The 14,540-nt window shown below is 42.4% G+C and overlaps 1 protein-coding gene across 1 annotated transcript in view; it reads right to left on the bottom strand.

Annotated features, from left to right (window-relative positions):
- Positions 1-343: 343 nt before the first annotated feature.
- Positions 344-14,540, bottom strand: part of LOC134225577 (uncharacterized) — a 71,377-nt gene continuing 57,180 nt past the window's right edge. Inside the window, exon 2 of the mRNA XM_062705760.1 lies at positions 344-7,373. Within this exon, the coding sequence (XP_062561744.1) occupies positions 6,316-7,373 (1,058 nt within the window). The 3' untranslated portion in view covers positions 344-6,315. The remainder of the gene's footprint in view (positions 7,374-14,540) is intronic.

Genomic DNA, 14,540 nt, shown 5'->3' on the forward strand with positions numbered 1-14,540 from the left:
AAATCCGATCTTCCAAACGCTGCTGACCGTTACGCAACCGATTAAATGGATCCATCCACCGCTCAAGCTGATGAATGCGGCATCAAAAACTCCCCGGCTCTCGGTTGATGTTGTGAAGAATGTGATAAGTTGATAACCGCATTTACGCCGCACACCGATTGCGTTCAAACCGAAGCAAAGCGATCACAACCGATAACCGATGCGTCGTCGCCAACAACGGCCCAGATATGCACAAAAGAGTGATGAGTGGCTGGCTGACCGAGCACGCAGTCCAACGATCGTATTTCAAATAACAGGGTATTTCTTTTACGTTCATCCGAAAAATAATTCGCCATCGGCGATATTTTTGTACAATATGATAATAAAAATTACAGTTTATTAAAATAATTAGTACAGGACGGGGGAAGCTCTTGGTACAGAAGAAATATACTTAAAACTGTTGGTGTGTGTTGTCTTGGTTGGTAGTTTATACAATTTCAGTTGATCATGCTTGGTTTTGCATGTGTAATGTTTCTGGAAGAACATGATCCATTCTAATGTTTTATTCAGATTAAGAATGTACCATGCCCTATGTTTTGGTTGGTGATTTGTGAACGATAGTTGAAATGGTTGCCTGCCCTCTTAAAAACATCAAATGCGCAGGGCTTAACAACATTTTCAACGATTGTTTAGTGATGTTCGGTTTGCGATTTCCCCTGGTTGCTTTAATGCAATTATCTCATCAATTCCTGACTGACGCTGTTGTGGATTCCGCATCCGCTTTCTTTGCGGGTCCTTAAGGCGTGTAAATGTACAACACATAAAATATCTAATAATTTCAACTTGCTCGTCTCGACTTCCATCGAACCTAATTATCTCAATCTCTTACTCGCGCAGATGCACACACACTCTCAATATCGGGCCTCATTTCTAGTGCATCGGCGATTATTGTGCGCATTGATTATGTAAAACTACTGTTTTCGCGTTTTGCACTAAACTCGCCCGATCGCTCGTATTTGCGCCCGCTCATTCATCACGTGTTCATCCTCGTAAATCCACGCCAAACTGTGTATCGAGTTTAAAATTTTTACTTTGCCGATTTCGAATGGTTCGGCACTTCCTATAATGCCGAGATGCCCACAGCACGTCATCTTTGCGCGCATCCGTCTTTCCGCATCTCTCCAACCGTTGTGAATAATTAAATTATCTAATTACTTAATAAGGCACATTATGTTTTCTTGCTTCGTACTCCTCGGTCGAATATGTGTTTTGATTTATTTCGGTTTCCCTCCTAATTCCTTCGGCCCAATTTGTCCTATTGTTTGCTTACTTGCCTAGACTGGTTTTACGATAAATGTTAAAAGAAACTCTATTTTACGGATGGTTCAATACACCACGATGGGGCATAAAGCACGTCTCGCATGCATGATTCTTTTTCTCCCCAATTAGTTTTTAATTTTTTTTTGTTCATATAATTTCTTATTATTCCCATGCAATTGTTAACTGAATCTATTTTAGTCAACCAACCTGGGCTACCTATCTAATGACCTCCACGAATATAATGTCTTTTGAGGAGACAGTTTTCTTGTGTTACACATGTAAAAGGGTTATATAAGTATTTCTTGGTGATTTATTTACTGCTTTGACATACCTAAGATAACTAACTTTTTTCGGTTCTAACAATAATGACAATTATAGCACACATTGATCGATGTTCGTTTCTTCAATTGTAACAAAAATTATAATGCGTCGAAAGGTTGAAGGGAAGTGATTGGCTTGAATGGTGGAACATTGGTATTCGAGTTTTCAATGCAGAAGGCTTTCTTCTTGAAAACAGAGTTTTCAACTACGATTTTCAAACTAACTCAATCCATAGATTTGACAAAGGAAACATTGATGTGTGCTTGTAGGTTTTTGTAGCTCTTGGCAAATGATCCAAAGATGTAGGTAGGTTTCCAATTTTTGAAAAAAAAAAATCTAAAAAATCCAGGATGATAACTGGAGGACGGCCTTTAGAAATTTTCTGAAGAATTATCTGATGCATTTTCAGAGTAAGTTATTTGAATCAATTTATTAACCTGTATGGTATTACAGTGGAAATCTCGTCTGGATCCATTTTGCATTTAGAAAAGACATATCAGCTATCCACAGTCTTTGTCGAAAGCATCCTCCAGGTACTCCTCCGAAAGTTCTTCCATGATTTTCTCAGGAACTTTCTCCAGAAGTTCCTCCAGGAATTCTTCCAGAAGTTGCTCCAGGAATTCCTCCAGAAGTTGCTCCAAGAATTTCTCCGGAAGTTCCCCCGGAATTTCTCCGAAAGGTCCTCCGGAAGTTCCTACAAGAGTTCTTACAGGAATTCCTCCGGAAGTTCCTACAGGAACTCCTCCGGAACTTTCTCCATGAATTCCTCCGAAAGTCCCTACAGGAATTCTTCCGGAAATTCCTCCAGGAATTCATCCGGAAGTTCCACCAGGAACTCCTCCGGAAATTGTTCCATGATTTTTCCGGAAATTCCTCCAGAAGTTCCTCCAGGAATTCCTCCGGAAGCTCCTCCAGGAATTCCTCCGGAAGTTCCTACAGGAATTCCTCCGGAAGTTCCTACAGGAATTCATCCGGAAGTTCCACCAGGAACTCCTCCGGAAATTCTTCCATGATTTTTCCGGAAATTCCTCCAGAAGTTCCTCCAGGAATTCCTCCGGAAGTTCCTCCAGGAATTCCTCCGGAAGTTCCTCCAGGAATTCCTCCGGAAGTACCTCCAGGAATTCCTCTGGAAGATCCTACAGGAATTCCTCTGGAAGTTCCTACAGGAATTTCTCCGGAAGTTCCTCCAGGAATTCCTCCGGAAGTTCCTACAGGAATTCCTCCGGAAGTTCCTACAGGAATTCCTCCGGAAGTTCCTACAGGAATTCCTCCGGAAGTTCCTACAGGAATTCCTCCGGAAGTTCCTACAGGAATTCCTCCGGAAGTTCCTACAGGAATTCCTCCGGAAGTTCCTACAGGAATTCCTCCGGAAGTTCCTACAGGAATTCCTTCGGAAGTTCCTACAGGAATTCCTCCGGAAGTTCCTACAGGAATTCCTCCGAAAGTTCCTACAGGAATCCCTCCGGAAGTTCCTACAGGAATTCCTCCGGAAGTTCCTACAGGAATTCCTCCAGAAGTTCCTACGAAAGTTCCTACAGGAATTCCTCCGGAAATTCCTACAGGAATTCATCCGGAAGTATTTCTAGTCTCGTTTATTTGGTAGGCTTATTCGCCATGAAGCGTTACGAAGCCGAAATTCTGCATTTGGTTCAGGATGTTTTCGAAACTTTAACGGAGGGATCTTTTGAATTTCATCGGAAAAAATATTCGAGCTTCTTCAAAATATTCAAGTTCCTCCAGGAATTCCTCCGGAAGTTCCTCCAGGAATTCCTCCGGAAGTTCCTCCAGGAATTCCTCCGGAAGTTCCTCCAGGAATCCCTCCGGAAGTACCTCCAGGAATTCCTCCGGACGTTCCTCCAGGAATTCCTCCGGAAGTTCCTCCAGGAATTCCTCCGGAAGTTCCTCCAAGAATTCCTCCTTAAGTTCCTTCACGAATTCCTCTGGAAGTTCCTCCTGGAATTCCTCCGGAAGTTCCTACAGGAATTCCTCCGGAAGTTCCTTCGGAGATTCCTCCGGAAGTTCCTCCGGAAGTTCCTTCGGAAGTTCCTCCAGGAATTCCTCCGGAAGTTCCTCCAGGAATTCCCCCAGAAGTTTCTCCAGGAATTCCTCCGGAAGTTCCTCCAGGAATTCCTCCGGAAGTTTCTCCAGGAATTCCTCCGGAAGTTCCTCCAGGAATTCCTCCGGAAGTTCCTCCAGGAATTCCTCCGGAAGTTCCTCCAGGAATTCCTCCGGAAGTTCCTCCAGGAATTCCTCCGGAAGTTCCTCCAGGAATTCCTCAAGAAGTTCCTCCAGGAATTCCTCCGGAAGTTCCTCCAAGAATTCCTGCGGGAGTTCCTCCAGGAATTCCTCCGAAAGTTCCTACAGGAATTCTTCCGGAAGTTCCTACAGGAATTCCTCCGGAAGTTCCTCCAGGAATTCATCCGGAAGTTCCTCCAAGAATTTCTCCGGAAGCTCCCCCGGAATTTCTCCGGAAGGTCCTTCGGAAGTTCCTCCATGAATTCCTCCGAAAGCTCCTCCATGAATTCCTCTGAAAGTTCCTACAAGAATTCTTCCGGAAGTTCCTCAAATAATTCCTCTAGAAGTTCATCCAAAAATTCCTCCGTCAGTTCCTTCTGAATTGCAACAAGAAATTCCTCCGAAAGTTGTTCCAAGCAGTCCTCCAGAAAGTTGTTCCTAGAATTCCTCCTGCAGTTGTTCCAATAATTCCTCCTGGAATTCTTTGGAAAATTTTACCAAAAACGGCGGGATAAGAAAATTATCGGAGGACTACTAAGGGCTTGAATGAACATCACTGGTCTATATCAGATTTGTATCGAGAGTAGTGACCTGATAGTCTAATTGATCCCAATTCCAAAACAGTTAGGAGAATCAAGAACACCTGGTTTGGGTATAACACATGGGCTCTAAGGACTTGTATGAACATGACTGGCTGATGTCAAAGTTGTATTGAGCGCAGTTGACCTGGTAGACCAATTGATTCAAACTCTAGAACAGTTTGAAGAATTTGAAATTTCTGGTCTGGATACATCTGTGTTGCAAATCAGACGCACGAGCTCTACAGACTTCTATGCACATGACTGGTCGATTTCAGATAGCTAACGAGCGCAGTTGACCTGGTAGACGCATTGATGCAAATTCCAGAACAAATTGTAGAACCTAGAACAACCGGTTCAAGTATATCTGAGTTGCAAACCATACGCGTGGGCTCCACGGACTTGTGTGGTCATGACTGGTTGATCTCAGATATCTATCGAGCGCAGTTGACCTGGTAGACCAGTTGATCCAAACACCAGGACAGTTTGGAGAACCTAGAACATCTGGTTTGGGCAAAACTGACTGGAATAACGGCATGGGTGTCCGTAGTTTTCTTCGGCAAAATTTGCATATCATCTTTCATCAGCCATAGATGTCATTTTGGAGTCGCTAGGGATGTCCAGAAGAAGCATTTTGTTCACACATATTATAGTTAATGCTAGAATAGTGTTATAAAACATTTTTGGAACCTGTAAGTGTTGTTCACAGTAAAATAAGCCATATAAAGTAAATTGTACTATATTTTAAAAAAATCCTTACTCACGCCCTTGTAGGGGGAAAATGAGCATTCCTAGAAACATAACTCACCACAATGGTCAAACTAGATGAGATAGGTAAGACATCCGTAAAAGATCAGACATCAGTCCGAAACGGTATTTGGTCTAAATGGCATTTGGCCGTCAACGATAACCATCCAGAAAGGTACATTCGGACGAACTGGTAATTTAACCGAAAAAGTTGTATGTCTTAACAGTTCATTTGGCTGAAAATGTCATTTGGCCGAAATGGTCAAACATCATTTGAGCGTAAGATCATTTGACGGAAATGCCGTTTGATAGATATGGTCATTTGGCAGAAAGAGCCATTTGGCCCGAAAATATCCTTTCTGCATAAGAACCATTTAGACTAAACGGCATTTTCGGCGCACAACGGGCTCTAGAAGAAACTTCGGTCAAAAATGATTCACACCTGCACCAAATGTGTCATGTACATAACGCTCATAAGACCAGTAGTCCTCTACGAACTTGAAGTACTTTTGGGACCGGTTACAAGTGGTCAAGAAAAGGTCTGAAAATTCAAAAAGTTATTTGAACATATTCGATCGGAATATTTCCATTTATGGACACTATTACTGTCAGTTCCATTCAACAAATTCCGAAGGGCATTTGGCCCGATTCCAGGAAACCAGGAACAAAACCAATTTAGGGGCAATGTACTGTTTAGACACGTTCGATGGGATAAACGTTAATTTACTGTTGTTCACGAATTAGGAAGGAAAACAAGAGAAAACCTACGATGATCCAAATAAATGATTCAAGTCAGCCATTTATGGCGGTGTCGACGAAATTCAACAGTAATCAGTTTCAATAGTGATGAACCCTACATATATGAAAAATTACACAAATAAAGTAAAAATGAAAATAATCAGTTCCACATATCAAGCCAATCAACTTCCGACAAAAACCACTTCACCATACCCTCCCCTAGTTTCCACTCAACTTAAACCTCTTTCAGCACGTAGACCTTCCCTACGCTTACCCGCAAGAAAAAGGTCCTACAAACGGTTCCCCACTCACTCTACTCACTAACACTCACATCGATTTAAAACTGTACACCACCGGACCCGTCGCCGGACCGGTCCTAACATCACCCCGCCCCACTTCATCTCCTGGGTTTACCAAACGTCCCGGACGATCCGGCCATCACCTCCGATCGCCTCCGCTGCAGCGTCGAGTCGTCGTTCAGCTCCAGTCCGGCCACCATTTGGGCGATCTCGCGCTCTTTCTTCATGTCGGGCGGGTTGAACTGTAGACTAGCGAGCGAGCCGTGACTTCGGCTGCGGTGTTCCTGCCGGATCGAATAGCTGAAGGCGCGCTCATTGAGGTGCCCCTTGCGGCGGTAGATACCGGTCCCACCAGGGGACTCGGCTCCGGAGTTGCCGGACTCGTCCAGACCGGCTGCCGCCGATTGCGCCAGTTTCCGATTGCTCATCGAGAGCGGCCGTGACTCCATCGCCGAGCTTGGGCCGGGTGGCGGTGGGTAAGCGAATATAGGAGGGACAACCGGGACGCCGATCGGGATTCCACCGTTCATTTTGTTCTTGTCCTTCTTCTTTTTACTGCTGCGCGGGTGTTGTAGGGTGGCGTACTGCGGCGGGACCATCATTTGAATCGGATGCATTCCCGGGTGCATCGGGATCTGGTGGGGGTGGTGCATCATCGGGGGCATGCCAGTTCCGTTGTGGCTCCGATGACCGATGGTGTGAAACTGGCGTCCACCCAGCGGAGGAGGGGGTGGTGGTCCCATCGCGTACATCATCATGCCAGGATGACCTCCGGGGCCACCAGCGGGTGGTGGCCCGGGTCGACCTAGTGGATTCATGTGCATTGGACGGGGTCTTATTAGCGTACCGGATAGACTTTGACTTCCTACCTGTAGCTGATGTTTGGACTGTTTCTTCGCTTCTTTCTTCAACTTTTTCAGCTCTTCCTTCGGCGGTGGCGGCACCGGCACCGGCGCGCTAATCTGTCGGGCCCGGGCCGGTCGACCCAGGGTCGAGCCGGTGCCGGAGTAAATGTCGTAATGGCCGCTGTCCCCGACGCCGATGCCGTCGATCTGATCCGTCGAACCACTCCAGATTTTGTGATTCTCGTCGCCGTTGTACAGCGAGCTTCCGTCGCCGTCGTCCACCACGTCGAGGTCGGCACTGCTTGCGTAAACTGTGGAATGATAAGAGATAGAGGGGAAAATTATAATTTGGCCTCAACTATGCTTCAACAATAGATTAGTTTACAAATACCATTCAAAAATTATTACTAGAGAAATTATCAATTGTAGAGCAGATATAACATTCAACAACGTAATCAAAACAATGATATAAAAGCACAAAAGTCAATCACATTGCAATTTATCCTGAAAACATTTTGCTTAGATCATATTAAAACAAAGATCCTTAAACAGTATTCACAAATTCACCTCTGTATGAACCTCTGCTTTCAAGATGTGTAAGTACCGCAGTTTGCAACATTTGAATTCTCTCTCGGATCGGCAGCCAATCGTGACCAAACATTTGGTTGGAACAAGGCTACCGACAACAGAAACAGCGGATGAACTCGCCGCGGATTGGAGAGCCCAGCGATTAATCATCATCAGCTCGCCGTATTGGCAGCCACCTATTGCCCGGCAGACGGCAGACTGTAAATAGACGCAACATTTGAATAATCACACATTGTACAAAGTAAGCAAGCATCCGCCCTCGCTAGTGTCTGCGTCGGCAACCAGTCAACCAGCGCAGTGTCGAGTGCCTTAAACGGAAAACGGACGGCTACTTAGTAGCGGTAACCACTACCGATGGCCCAGTTTTGTTCGATTTAGCCTTGCCTTGCGTTGGAGGCGTTGCGTTTGGCACTTTTGGTGCGGATGAACCGCACTCGATCGTAAAATTAGCGACGTATGCCCTTGAGTTTTGTTTTATGTGTGCCGGGTGCTGAAATGTTGAGCTCATCCATAGAGCATCAACCATCATAAAAGCTTGTGAGAGGCTCCAGGGTTCAGTACGTTTTATTTTGAACTAGCAGACCCGACGAACTTTGTTTCGCCCAAAATTGATTTACATATTTTCCTTTTTTCCAGAAGGAGGAGGGGTTTTTTACCACCACAGAAATATATTTTCAGTTTCAAAACCCCTACATGCCAGATTTGGTTCTATTTGCTTGATTAATTCTCGAGTTATGAAGAAATTAATGTTTTATGTGTATGGGAGCCCCACTTTCCAAAGGGAGGAGGGGTCTCAAACCATCTTAAGAATCTTCCCCGGCCCCAAAAACCTCTGCATACAAATGTTTACGCCAATCGGTTCAGTAGTTTCGGAGTCTATAAGGTTCAGACAGACAGAAATTCATTTTTATGTATATAGAAGAAGATTTAATAGACGTCCTGAATTGCAAAACATCGATATCAATGTTTTCAGGTCGATCAATTATGTCGGCTTTAAGCTGTTTGTTGATTAATATCAAGCTCTATAGGGTTTCTAACCCCATCAACAGCATAACATGCGTAGAGCTGCATTGTTTTATCGATATTTCACGCAGGAAGCAGCTTTACCTGAATGTTTTTTAGGCCATGTAATCTTCCAAAGGGTTCAGCATCTGTTTGAAAATAAATAATCCTTGCTCACTATAGTTTAATAACGCTATGTGGCGATTCAAAGTATCGAAGGCCAGCACTTATTTCAGACTTATTGACCCTTTTCCCCTTGTCCATTTTCCAGCAAAATCAATTTTTGTTCGGATTTGTATATTTTTTATATTACTATTGAATACACATACTGGGATAACATGCACCCCGGGGCCAAACGACCTTTTGGCATTTTTGGGTACATTTTCAGTTTTCCCAGAGCATTTACTACAGCGTATGTAGTTCCGATCTCGAACTACCAATCCAGTATTACGGAGAAAAAGAAAAATTTGGATAGCTTCGCGGAAATAACGCGCATAGGGAAATCCCCGCATAGTTAGCGTTGAATGGACATAATAACAAATCTGCTGCTGTGAACTCCAATGATTTGGCATACCTACACAGATATGAAAAGATTAAATAATAATCAGTACCTGGCCGAGGAGTCAACTAACCCGAAACGCATTATATATACTTTTCTTTTGAGGTGCCCATGTACGCTGTACGATGTACGAGTCGGTTTTAACGCGTGGTGTACCTTATGTCGAATTCGTTTTTAAACCTGGGTCAGTGCCAACCCGAACCCTGAATAAAAAAACATTTTCAGTTCCATCTGTCATTGGATATGTTGGTGTGCGTAGCATCGTGTTTGTTTTGATTCGAAACATATGATCCAGGACATCCAGTGCACTGGAAGTGCGTTGGCGTTGACTAATCAGATCATGATAAATAAATATGTTTAAGTGCGTGAACTGATTTTTGCGGATAGTGGAAATAACTTTTGGGTGGATATAAACAGGGAAACTGCTCCTGGAATTCATCTCATGGCTCCGATATTCATCCCACCAAAAACAAAGCAATGGAAAGGAATTTGGATTGTTTATTATTTTTGTGATTTTTCTCAGCAGTGAGCACGCATGTTGACAAAAAGAGGCGACGAAATTGGTGCTGCATTTCTTTGTTTCCCGTTGAGATGAATATATCTAGACCAACATTTGAAAAGGGCGTAACAGCCAAAATTTATTCCTTCTGATTCCTCGTCTACATATACAGCTATATATGTAGGCAAAGAATCAGAAGGAATAAATTTTGGCTGTTACGCCCTTTTCAAATGTTGGTCTAGATATGTTCAGTGAGATGGAGATCGGCACAGTTCCCCTATTTAATTATATTCAATAATCCCTTGCACATTTTTAAGCCACGAATTCCGTATTTTCCGTATTTCCGTAACTTCATGTAATAAAAATTCTCCAGGATTCGCTAATTTTTTTCTTCGCTACCTCTCCTGATAAAGGTAGCCTCACACCTTGGGAAAATTTTCCGCCGGATTTTGGGCCCCGTGCATTTTCAATTTTCAAGAATCTCCCGGAGGAATTGCTCAAGGTACTTCCGGAGGAATTTATGTACGAAACTTGCGTAGCAATTCCTGAAGGATACTTTGAGTATGTTCCTGTATTCTAGAAGGATTTCCTGAAGGAATTATATTGTTGGAATTTCCAAAATAATTCCTGGAGCAACTTCCTGAGAAAATCCTGGAACAGTATTCAAAGATATTCCTAGAAGAATTTTCAAAAGAATTCATCTCGAAAGGATCTTTTGGAAAAAATATGGAGGAATGTCTGAAAGATATGTATCGCCAAAAATTCAAGAAAGAATTTCTGAAGTAGTTTCTGGCAGAATTCCCGAAGAAAATTCTGAAACGCACGAAAGAGTTTTTGGAAGAATTTCAAAAGAAATACTGCATAAGAAATAATTCTATTCGGTATTCCTCAAATATTTTTTTCTGACAATTCTTAGCGGATTTTGTGAACGGGTTTCAAGGGGAATTCCCAAACTACATAATTCCATCCACCGACCTAATTTAGGACACCATCTGTGAGGAAAACCTGAATGAACTTATGAATACATAACTTCCCTAACAATTATTTTTAAAACTGAATCTAGACAACAGTACCGGATTAATTTCATTTTAAACTACAACAACAAATATCACAAAATTCCCAGAAAAAAGATTTTCAACGCGCATTTTATTTTAATAAACAGACAGTTTCGTTTCTCCCTTCTGCTTGTTTATTCCGCCCAGTCCCACCCACCCACGTGGTTTTGACAGTTGTAGTAGGGAGGACGTTCAATATGCGCCCCCTAAGCAAATCTTCGAATTTAACGATGATAATGGTCGAAATTATGTACTTCCAATGTGTTAACCACTAATTTAACTTATCATCTATGATACGGAATAAAAATTTGGACGAAAAACCAATTATATTCCGAGAAAACGATTTTATTTTGAAGCGCTGCATTTTCGTGCAATTTCAAACCATGCGGGTTGAAACGCGCCACCCCGAGGCTAAAACGCGCCAGCCTAAAAATGTAAACAAACAGCAGTGAACTGACAGAAGAATCAAGTATCAATTTATGAAAAGTCCTATTCTCGTTTCCACTGCAATGAAATGTTAATTAATTAAAAAAGTTTTCGTATAACTAGTTGATGTGTGCATACAAGATATGTTTATTCTTGAATTTATTTGGTGGGCGCATGTGACCTTATGCATTACGAAGCCAAATCACGATTTTATGTGCACGGTACATGTATCACGCTTCCAAGAAGTGCGATCTTAAGGTTTACATGAGTAACCAAAGATCTACCGGACTGCTTCGAATGTGATATATGCCCTTTGTGATACGTAGAATATAATGTGTTCACATAGTAGGTTCTTGATAGTCCAACAAATCTCTCGATTAAGGCTATAAAGTCTATAGAAGCAACAAAAAATCGATCGGACGGTTTTAAACATGGTACATGCCCTTTACGACACATAGAATAGAATGCGTACCCAGCATAGGTTCTTGGTCATCCAAGAAATCCCTGGAATATGCCTTTCGGTCTAGACGCGGAACCAAAGATTACTTGGATGCGAAGTGGTATTACCTGTTGTCATGGTTTGTAGGTAGTCTACGAACTCCATACATTCAAGGTCTGTTGATTAACCTTCGTATTAGAGGCAGATATTGAAGAATAAACAAGTTGTGTGACCCCTACTTGGTATATGTTTGTATTCCAAGTAGTTCTTGATGTTGTCACTGATGCCAGGTAGTCTACGAACACCATAGATTCAAGGCCTGGGGATCAACCTACATAATGGAGGCAGTTATTCAAAAATAAACAAGTTGTGTGACACCTCCATGGTATATGTTAGTATTCCAAGTAGCTCTTGTTGTTGTCGTGGGCTCCAGGTGGTCTACAAGCTCCAAAGAGTCAAGGTATGTTGATCAACCTCCGCAATGGAGGCAGCTATTGGAGAATAAACAAGTTGTGTGACCCCTTCTAGGTATATGTTTGTATTCCAAGTAGTTCTTGTTGTTGTCATTAGTGCCAGGTAGTCGACGAACTCCATAGAGTCAAGGCCAGTGGATCAATTTCCGTAATGGAGGCAGTTATTGAAAAATAAACAAGTTGTGTGACCCCTAGTTAGTATATGTTTGTATTTCAAGTAGTTCTTGTTGTTGTCGTGGGCTCCAGGTAGTCTACAAGCTCCATAGAGTCAAGGTATGTTGATCAACCTCCGCAATGGAGGCAGCTATTGGAGAATAAACAAGTTGTGTGACCCCTTCTAGGTATATGTTTGTATTTCGAGTAGTTCTTGATGTTGTCACTGATGCTAGGTAGTCTACGAAATCCATAGATTCAAGGCCTGGGGATCAACCTACGTAATGGAGGCAGTTATTGAAAAATAAACAAGTTGTGTGAACCCTTCTTGGTATATGTTTGTATTGCAAGTAGTTCTTGTCGTTGTCGTGGGCTCCAGGTGTCTACGAACTCCATAGAGTTAAGGTCTATAGATCAACCTCCGTAATGGAGGCAGCTATTGGAGAATAAACAAGTTGTGTGACCCCTTCTTGGTATATGTTTGTATTCCGAGTAGTTCTTGTTGTGGTCGTGAGTTCCAGGTAGTCAACGAACTCTAGAGAGTCAAGGTCTGTGGATCAACCTCCGAAATGTAGGCAGCTATTGAAAAATGAACAAGTTGTGTGACCCGTTCTTGGTATATAATTGTATTCCAAGTAATTTTTGTTGTGGTCGTGGGCTCCAGGTAGTCTACGAACTCCACAGAGTCAAGGTCTGTAGATCAACCTCCGTAATGGAGGCAGCTGTTTGAGAATAAAACAAGTTGTTTGACCCCTTTTGGTATATGTTTGTACTCCAAGTAGTTTTTGTTGTTGTCATTGGTGCCAGGTAGTCTACGAACTCCATAGAGTTAAGGCCTGTGGATCAACCTCCGTAATGGAGGCAGTTATTGAAAAATAAACAAGTTATGTGACCCCTTATTGGTAAATGTTTGTATTCCAAGTAGTTCTTGGTGTTGTCGTGGGCTCCAGGTAGTCTACGTACTCCATAGAGTCAAGGTCTGTAGATCAACCTCCGTAATGGAGGCAGCTATTGGAGAATAAACAAGTTGTTTGACCCCTTTTTAGTATATGTTTGTACTCCAAGTAGTTTTTGTTGTTGTCATTGGTGCCAGGTAGCCTACGAACTCCATAGAGTCAAGGCCTGTGGATCAACCTCCGTAATGGAGGCAGTTATTGAAAAATAAACAAGTTGTGTGACTTCTTCTTGATATATGTTTGTATTCCTTGATGTTGTATTTCTTGATGTTGTCGTGGGCTTCAGGTAGTCTACGAACTCCATAGAATCAAGGTCCATGGGTCAACCTCCGTAATGGAGGCAGCTATTGAAGAATAAACAAGTTGTGTGACCCCTTTTTGGTATATGTTTGTACTCCAAGTAGTTCTTGTTTTTGTCATTGGTGCCAGGTAGTCTACGAACTTCATTGAGTCAAGGCCTGTGGATCAACCTCCATAACGGAGGCAGTTATTTATTGTTATTTATTGAAAAATAAACAAGTTGTGTAACCCCTTCTTGGTAAATGTTAGTATTCCAAGTAGTTCTTGTTGTTGTCGTGGGCTCCAGGTAGTCTTCAAACTCCATAGAGTCAAGGACTGTGGATCATCTTCCGAAACGGAGGCAGTTATTGAAGAATAAACAAATTGTGTGTCTTCTTCTTGATATATGTTTGTATTTCGAGTAGTTCTTGTTGTCGTCATGATTTCCAGGTAGGCTACTCCATAGAATCAAGGTCGGTGGATCAACCTCTTTAATGGAGGCAGTTATTTAAAAACAAATAAGTTGTGTGGCCCCTTCTTGGTATATGCTTGTCTTTAAAGTAGTTCTTTTTGTTGTCGAGGGCTCCGTAATGGACGTAGTTATTGAGCATTAAACACTTTTTGTGACCCCTTCTTGGTACAGTAATATCCCGATTTTTTCAATCCTAGTAAATTTTGGGGGGATGAAATAGAAAAAGGCAAAATACGTGAAAGGAACCCGTAATTTCTTGTCGAACAGGCTTACAAAATTCTTGACAGATTCTCTGTAATTATCCATAATAAACCACAGGCGGTGAAAGTTATTTCATGAAATTTATTATTTGAAAACAATACAAACGACAAAAAAATTAAAAACTTTCGTGGTGATAAAATCGGGTCGAAAACGTGGTAAAATCGGGGTCCACAAAATCAGGGTAGACAAAGTCGGAGAATGACAAAATCGGGTAAATACTGTATATGTTCGCATTCTATGTGGTGCATGTTATTGTCATGGGTTCGAAGTAATCTACGAAATTCGTAGAGTTAGGGCCTGCTGATTAACCTCCGTG

This window comes from Armigeres subalbatus, chromosome 3, assembly GCF_024139115.2.
Source record: "Armigeres subalbatus isolate Guangzhou_Male chromosome 3, GZ_Asu_2, whole genome shotgun sequence".
Lineage (NCBI taxonomy): Eukaryota > Metazoa > Arthropoda > Insecta > Diptera > Culicidae > Armigeres > Armigeres subalbatus.